This window comes from Myotis davidii, unplaced genomic scaffold, assembly GCF_000327345.1.
Source record: "Myotis davidii unplaced genomic scaffold, ASM32734v1 scaffold799, whole genome shotgun sequence".
NCBI classification, from domain to species: domain Eukaryota; kingdom Metazoa; phylum Chordata; class Mammalia; order Chiroptera; family Vespertilionidae; genus Myotis; species Myotis davidii.
In genome coordinates, this window is record NW_006290670.1 from 429,355 (window position 1) to 438,134 (window position 8,780).

The 8,780-nt window shown below is 51.7% G+C and overlaps 1 protein-coding gene across 1 annotated transcript in view; it reads right to left on the reverse strand.

Moving 5' to 3' along the window:
- The window catches only part of TECTA (tectorin alpha), a 110,529-nt gene that overhangs the window by 81,997 nt on the left and 19,752 nt on the right, over nt 1-8,780 (reverse strand). The window contains exons 7-8 of the mRNA XM_006763686.2: nt 3,874-4,444; nt 1,062-1,654 (exon numbers count right to left, since the gene is read on the reverse strand). Coding sequence (XP_006763749.1) covers nt 1,062-1,654; nt 3,874-4,444 — 1,164 coding nt within the window. The remainder of the gene's footprint in view (nt 1-1,061; nt 1,655-3,873; nt 4,445-8,780) is intronic.

Below are 8,780 nucleotides of genomic sequence, written 5' to 3' on the forward strand. Positions count from 1 at the left end.
TTGCTGTCCATCCACCTGTCTGTTCTTTTAATAAATGAGTCCGTGCAGTGTCAGTAGGGATGAAACACAGTCCTTTTCGTCTGTGGGTGTGTTTTATGTCCTGTGCTGTGCTGCTTCCACTTTTGTTTCCTAAATAAAACGTCATGTGATGTTAAGAAATGCATGTCAGACTGGGAGGAGGGAGCCGCTCCCCCACCTCTCCTGTCACTCCAGCTCAACCACTACGTACCTGTGAGGCCCCATTTCTGAGGTAGCCTGTTGGCATCTTTATGTAGAAAAGAGGAGCTGCACTAGATTATTCCTACAATTCCTCCTAGAACTAATCATCTGTAAGTATAGATGCCTAATCCTGGGCGTTTTAGACCAGGTCCGAGGGGCAAGAGGTGCCGTGGTGGGCACCCTTTGCCTCACCCCATATAGATTCCTGTTATAGGCAGGAGAGTGAGTATAGGACAGGGCCTGCCTGGGCTTGACTCTTGTGGCTGTGAGGAAGTTACTAAACCTCTCTGTGCCTCAGTTTTCTCATCTGTAAAATGAGGATAATAAAATATACTTGATAGGATTAAATGTGATACTGCTGCCTGGCCCACATGACTCAGTGATTGAGCATCCACCTGTGAACCAGGAGGTCACAGTGTGATTTTCTGTCATGGTATATGTCTGGGTTGCAGTATCGATCCCAGTGTGGGGCCTGCAGGAAGCAGCTGATCAATGATTCTCTATCATCATTGATGTTTCTCTTTCTCTCTCCCTTCTCCCTTCCTCCCTGAAATAAACATATTTAAGATAAATAAATGTGATACTAGTTAGAATAGTGCTTGGCGCATTGGACAGGTCCTATGAGTGTTTGCTATTCTGAAGAGCTGGCCCTGCTACACCTGTCTGGTTCCCTCCATTTTCCACCTAGTGGACTTGTATTCGGTGCCTGTAGTTAGACAATGTTTGCATTTTTGGAGTCACTGACTTTCTAGAATCCACTCCTGGTCGGAGGCAAACAGGCAAACCTGAAGGACACACTCAGCCTGTGACTCCGGGAGGCCCTCGGGCAGCAGGGGTCTTACCTTGACTTCCGAGGCCCCGACCCCTCCGATCTTGACCTCCTGGTTGGCCACCAGGATCCGGAGGCCTCGCAGCCCGGCAGGCCCTCCGTCGGGCTTCTTCTTGTTGATGTCGATCTCCAAGTACTCGGGCTGCTCGGGGCAGGTCCTGAGCACCGTGTAGGAGAACTCGGCGGGGAAGGCGAAGGCGGCACCGTCGAAGGTGTGCAGCACCTGGTTCTGGCTGAGCAGGCACACAGTCTCGCGCCGGGGGAAGCAGCCGCGGTGGCCCTGCTCCACGGTGCACACCTCGTCGACACGGCAGGTCCGGTTGAAGCAGTACACGTCGCCACCCTCCTCGCACAGGCACTGCACCGTGCAGTTGGCGGTGGCCCAGAAGAACTCCCCCAGAGTGTAGTAGCGGCCGTCGAAGTCGCAGCCGCACTCGTGCAGCGGGACGCACTGGCTGGCACTGAGGACGAAGCCATCATTGCACTCACAGCCCTCTGTGCAGGGCGTGGCACAGGTCTGCGAGGCCGTGAGGTCTGCGCACGTGTCCGGGCAGCTGCTGGTGCACACAGAGTAGTGGCTGAAGCTGGGGCACTGCACCGTGGATACTGGTGTGGGGAGAGAAGAAAGTAGGACAGCAAGGTCAGTGACCTGGGGGATGAAGCTGGGAGCCACGTGCATGCACAGCGGCCACAGGAGTCACATGCACCGGAGCCTGGAGGAAAGCACTCCTCCCACTTCACTCCCAGAATGAGGGCTGAGTAGGAAGAGAAGCTGGAGGCTGTGTCTGAGGAAACAAACTCAGCTGCTTCCCTAGTAACCATGGAGCCTGGGGACACACTTGTGGACTTTGGTTCTCATCCCACCATCCTGACCGAAATTAAAGAGCAGGTTTCCATCCTAACCAGACTGTAGATTATTCAACATAGATTTGTTGTTTGGTGACCTACAACCATTAAGCTATTTTAAGATCTTCAACTGATGGGCATATAAGTTGTTCTGATTTTAAAGGGCATGGCCCATTCTTAGGAGGAAATACATTCAACTTGTAGGAGAAATGAAAAAAAGTAACTATTAGAGAAGTAATTTGAAAACATCAAATTCCTAACAGAGACCAGAGAAGACTGGGAGCATGGATCCTCTGGCACACGGGGAATAAGGAAGCGCCTGGCAATCTGCACAGACTTGTGTCTGGGCTGCAACTAGGACCAGTGCCGTCTGATGGCCCCTCTGGCCTTAGAGACGGTCCATTCTCACTTTAAGGACATCAGAGTCTTTGTAAATGTCTGGATTGGGTTGATTCCAACAGTCAGGGGCTCAAGGGCCTGATAAACTAGCTCCTTAATTCAATATGATTCATCCCCCACTGACCTTAGAGAGAGGGAGACGGAGGGAAGGGGAACGAGGAGAGAGAGATGAGAGAGAGAGACGGGAGAGAGAGAGAGAGAGAGAGAGAGAGAGAGAGAGAGAGAGGTGGAAAGTCGTACCACTGGACAAAATAGTCATTCTAGGCAAGAATTTGATTGGCAGTTTGGATGTTCTTGGACTATAAAAGAATCAAAGAAACACCAAATTCAATTTAAGTTTAATCAGAACTTGGATGCTCCAGACATAATAGACGGGCCAGTTTAAGGAAAAGGAGTACACTCTGTCTTAGTGGTGTGACCGGTACTCAAAGAAATGAATCTGATACATGGTGATGGATGTGAATTCAACCTATACTGGTGGAATGAAAATCTCACTCTGGCCTTGGAACTTACATTTTTAAATCTTCTCACCTCTGTAGCAGTCTCAAATGCATGGATTAGAATTTCCTGTTTCCTCATATGGAGAAAACCAAGGACCAGGAAAGAAACAAAATTCTGAGTGGCTTGTCTCGGTTTGCTTGTTTTAAAAGTTTGCATAACTAGGAAAGAAGGCGGGGCTTAAGTGGGCCAGAAGGAAAGAAAAACGAGATAACTAAATGGTACAAAATGCTTCATCCAAAAGGGTAACTCAAAGGAAACCGCTTCCCCATGCTGCTGGGCCCGGCCTCACACGGGCATTTCAGCAAAAGGGCTTCTCCCTGGCCTGCCTGCTTCCCACTGGCACCGCCTCCTCCACCACCAGCAGCAGGTCAGCTGCAAGTGAGCGAGAGACACAGAACTAAAGGGGCTGAATGTGGGGGAGAGCGAGCCAGGGACAAAGGCTGTTGGTCCTGTGGGAAGTGTGTCACTGACCAAAGGCTGGTTTGACCACACGGCCAATGTCTGCATTTGCTCAGGAGCCACCTGCACCTCTGAAAGCCCCTCCTGCTGGACTCTGAGACGGTCCACCTGCTGCAGGGCCTTCCCCGCCAAGCATTCCTACCGCGCCTTTCACGTTCCGCGACCATTTAGGCTCATCAGTAGTTTCTGGCTATCGTATCAGGCGGGGTACACGTAAAGATCCTTTTACACGTCGTCCTTTCTTTTGTTTTGTTTTGTTAATCCTCACCTGAGGATATTTTTCCATTGAATTTTAGGGAGAGTGGAAGAGAGAGGGAAAGACAGAGAGAAACATCGATATGAGAGAAACACATCGATTGGTTCCTCTTGCATGTGCCCTGGCCAGGATCTGGGCCGGGGAGAAGCCTGCAACTGAGGTATGTGCCCTTGACTGGAATCAAACCTGGGACCCTTTGGTCTGCAGGCCGATGCTCTATCCACTGAGCCAGACTGGCCAGGTCCAGTTCAGTCTTTATAATTTGTGATATTTCAACCTCACCTCCACTGTTGGACAATCCTAACAAAGAGGTTTCCCAGGAGCCCTCTCCCTGTCCTCCTAGTGGGATGGGACCTCAGCTTACCACACCCAGTCTGGAGGCGCCAGTCTCCGATTGGAATGCCAAGGGCTTGGCACACGAGGGCATAGGCCTGGATGGCTTGGCAGAGGAGAGTCCCATTGTCCCTCACGCTGCATAGGTCATACACGCAGCTGTGCACGAAGGCTGTGGGGTCCACCACGGTGCCGCACTCCCACAGGGGCCCGTCTGTCTTGTTGAGGAAGCCGCAGTAGTCGGGGCCGAAGTACAGGGCCTCTGTGGCCGTGTCGCACTGGGTGCAGTTGTCCACGCAGCCCGAGTCACATAGCCACTCAGCATGGTAGACCCGCCAGCTCTCTCCCAGATCCAGCACAGACATGGCCGGCCTACCGTCCGGGCGGAGGAAGTCGTCCAGTGGGTTCTTGTTGTAGTTCCCACAAAGCCCGCACGTGGAGTTGGTGTAGGAGCCCGGGATGGAGATGGAGGCGTAGTGCTGGCCATCAAACGTCACTAAGAGCCCAAAATCTGTTTCCACTGCAGTGGACATGCCGCTCTGGTAGATTTTCACAGCCCCCAAGTCTAAGGTGATGGGCAAAGAAGTCACTAGATCATTCACCTGCCAACAACAATGACAGCAAAAGGCAGGTGAGCCTGGGCCAGGCATTGGTTCCAGCCAGTGTCAGGAAGGGGAGGAAGGTGACTCAGCGCCACAGGAAGCACGGTGCCCCACTGCCTGGGCTCTGTGCTGGCCTCCTAAGAAGGTGCAGGCCTGGGGAATCCTCGAGGCCAGGCTGGCGTGGGCCAGCTGAGCACTGGGTGACCCTGAAGCTGTGACAAACACACATTGCTAGTGCCACTCTGGACTTCTTGGGGTCCAGGTGGTTGTCACTCTTCCTGCTGGCTCCAGGGCTAGCTAGCTTCAAGTCTCTTCTTGAAAAACTAGTTGCCTCATTTTCCCTCTTTATTCCTCTAAATCCAATCTTTAAATCCTAGCTGAAGTCACTATTTTCCATTCCACCCTCAGTGCACTCAGCACTCCCGGCCCTCCTCCCACTGACGGCGGCGTGCTGGAAACTGCTCCCCATGACGCAGTGTCGAGACTGTCCCGGTGTTATTTTCCAGCTGTTTTGCCCTGTCATTTCCTGGTATCAGGATTATTCAACAACAACAAATGTGAGCACTGTGTTAGGAGTTGAGAAATAAGGAATAAAAAAGAGGATTGCCCCTGCCTCCCCCAAGCGCTCAGTGCCCCGGGGAAGAGGGCCAGGGATGGTATTTATAATACACGGTTTGAAGTATGTGTTAATAGGTGATGCAATGGGAGAACAGGACATGAACACGTAATCCAGCCCGAGGAAGCCATAGAAAGCTTTCCAGTTGGAATCAAGTCTAACCTGTGTCTTTAAAGAGAAACAGAAGTGGCCAAAGGAAGGCTGGGGGCAGGGAATTCTGGGATAAAAGAATAAAGGCAGGTGGGATGGGCATCGGGCGTTACTACGCTGCAGAGAGAAGGGGTAAACAGAAATGAAGCTGGAGACGGGGTCATAGCCCATTCACTAAGCACATACCAACTCAGCCTTTTCTGGGTACTAAGCCCTGTCCTAAGAGCCGGGGGTTACCAACAAGTGGAAATCCCTGCATCATGGAGCTTATATTTCAGTTGAAGAGACCAACAACAAACAAAATAAACAGGAAAAAATATGTGAGTATGTCAGAAAAATGTTCTGCAGGAAATAAAGCAGGGAACGTGGGTCAAAAGTAGTAGGAAAGAGGGTTTCTAATTTCAAATATGGTCATCAGGGAAGACTTCGCCAGGAAAGGGACATCTGAGGTGAGGAAGCAAACCATGCTGTCATCTGGGGTGAAAGTGGCTCATGAAGCGTGGACAGCCAGGCCCTGAGGGGGAGCGTGCAGGGACTCCCAGGGCCTCAGGGGCCGGTGTGACAGTAATGGAGAGAGCAAGGCGATGGCCGATAATGCCAAAGAGAGAAGAGCAGCCAGAACAGGCAGAGCCATTCAGCTACTGTGAAGACCTCGGCTTTGAGCAAGATGAAGTTAAGAGGGTGCCTAGAACAAAGGATCAACATAATCTGACTATCATGTTTAGAAAATGGCTTGGGCTTCTGTGTTGGAAACAGGCCTTGGAGTGCCTTTAAAGCTGTGCTTTAAAACCAAACAAAATCCCACAGAAATGAAACCCAAAAAACTTGCATTTCTCTTCTTTAAGGAGGGTCCACAAAGGTTTAGAAAAAGGAAATGACATAGTCAGACTTGCATTTCAGAAAATCCATGCTGTGAAGGACACAACGATGTATGTCAAAATTAGAAGCAGAGCAACCAGATGGACAACTGCTGCTAGAACCCAGGGATGATGGCGGGTGAGGGTCTAACCTGCGTAATTACATGGAGAAAGAGGGACAGTCATGGGGTGCACTCAGCAGGAGCTGGTGGGGTTTTGAAGTGAGGAGTGAGAAATGCGGGAAGAATCAAGAGTGAGGCCCCAAAGTCTGGCTCACTTGAGCAGGTGGCTTGATTAAGTCTCCAACAGGAGAGTGAATTGTCTTCTCTTTCACACTTACCATGCCTAGAATCTACAGAGCTCACATTAGTGGGCTGAGGTTGAGTGACAAGTCCATGGTGGAACTGACTGTAAGTGCATGTACACTTCCCAAGCTGATTTCTGGCAGACAAGGATAAGGGTCTTCGGAATTGTCTAGGAGGTGAGACAACAGACTGTCCAAGATCACTCCCAAGAGTTACCATGGCACTATCATATGCAATTCTCTGTCTCTGTACTTAAGGGGGAAAAGAGACAAGAAAAATATACTCAAGAAATAAGTTGTCCAGAGATCAAAGATGGCAGCAGAGTAGGTGGCAGCTACACTCATTTCCTCCCAGGACCAAACTGGAACTACAACTGAAGTCTAGAGCAGTCATCATAAATAACCAACTGAACAGAAGTCTCATAACCAAGGATGTACAGAAGAAGCCACATAGACAGTAGGAAAGGTGGCAACACATGAAGGGCTGGCCCCACTCCCACGGGCAGCAGCTGAGATTCTGAGGGGCATCTCAGGTGCAAAGGTTCCTTCTAAGGAACGTGGGTCGCAACCCGCTGCCAGGCTCCCCAGCCCAGAGCCCCAGAGCTGGGATGAGGCACCCACATAACATCTGGCTGTGAAAATCAGCAGGGGCCTGTCTGCCAGGGAGAGAGGGGAGTCTGCTAGAGACACAGGCACCCTTTTAAAGGGCCAGTGCACAAAATCTCATTTGCAGCCACTTACCTTGGGCTCAGGGAGAAGCAGACTAGAGTCTTGTGAAGAAAGACTGAGGAATGTGGCTCCTTGAGTGTGGCCACGAAGTTTCAATCTCACTGTACGTGTGTGCCCGTGCGTGGTATTTTGTGGAAGAGCCACACTCAAGGGACAAAAGAGCCGCATGTGGCTCGAGAGCAGCGGTTTGCCGACCACTGCACTAGTCCCACCTTCATGCCTCCTGGTGGCACTGTCCTACCAGCCTAGGACTCCTGGGAGAATCTGGGACAGACTGAGCTAAGTGACTCTAGGATGGAGGCCATCATATTTCCTTTCCTCACCTGACTCATGCAGAGCCTCCCTTCACATGGCTAAATCTCAGTCTATTTGGGCCTGATAAACTCTGTTGGCATCACCCTGATGACTCCCTGAGACCCTGCCCCAGCACAAAGGTCTGTGGGCACATGGCAGCAGCAGCTGGACTTGGTGCATCCTGGGACTTTGGCTGAGTGGCCTCAGACCCAGCACTGGCACTGAGCTTGAGACTGTATCAGTTTGGTGAACATTACTCACCCCTGTCTGGTGACTCACTGAGAACCTGCACTATGCAACTCGAATTTCACCAGAAGTTCTTTCAGTGACCGAGCCAAACAGGTAGCTGGCAAGCAAAGGCAGGTGTAGGTAGATCTCGCGGTGTTTGGGACTTTTGCTGATCTGCCCACGTGCTCAGTACTTGTGGAACCAACCTAGATGTTCGCAGCAGCTGAGATTCTGAGGGGCATCTCAGGTGCAAAGGTTCCTTCTAAGGAACGTGGGTCGCAACCCGCTGCCAGGCTCCCCAGCCCAGAGCCCCAGAGCTGGGATGAGGCACCCACATAACATCTGGCTGTGAAAATCAGCAGGGGCCTGTCTGCCAGGGAGAGAGGGGAGTCTGCTAGAGACACAGGCACCCTTTTAAAGGGCCAGTGCACAAAATCTCATTTGCAGCCACTTACCTTGGGCTCAGGGAGAAGCAGACTAGAGTCTTGTGAAGAAAGACTGCGGATTGTGGCTCTGGGGAGAGAGCTGAAGGGACGGCCACCAAGATCCCAGTGCTGAGTCCCTTTCCCACACCACAGACACCAACTTTCTTGGGTGGAGCACTCCCCTCCTTGCAGCATCAGCCGACAGAGCGTGTGCCCTGCTGAGGAGTCAGTTGCCTGGGCCCAGGTGTAGAGATCAGGACATATTCAAGGGGTGTCAGTGAGAGAGTAGTGTGGCTTTGGGGTGGTGGACTTTCTCTTCACTTTCCTTTGAAACTGACTGGCACCTGCCTTTCATAGGAGATCTGCTAGCCCCACCCTCCCGACTCCTGGTCACCACACCCTGGTGAGCATGGGTTGCCCAGGAGGTCTGTACAAATCCAAGACAGACTGAGTTGTGTGGCTGTGGGGCAAGGGACACCCCCACCTTTCCCCAAGCCTCATCTGCACCTCACCCTCTGAAAAGATCCACTAGCCCAGTGGTCGGCAAACTACGGCTCGCAAGCCACATGCGGCTCTTTGGTCCCTTGAGTGTGGCTCTTCCACAAAATACCGACTTCTGCTCATGGGCCACGAAGTTTCAATTGCACTGTACATGCGCACCCACACGTGGTATTTTGTGGAAGAGCCACACTCAAGGGGCCAAAGAGCCACATGTGGCTCCCAAGCCACACTT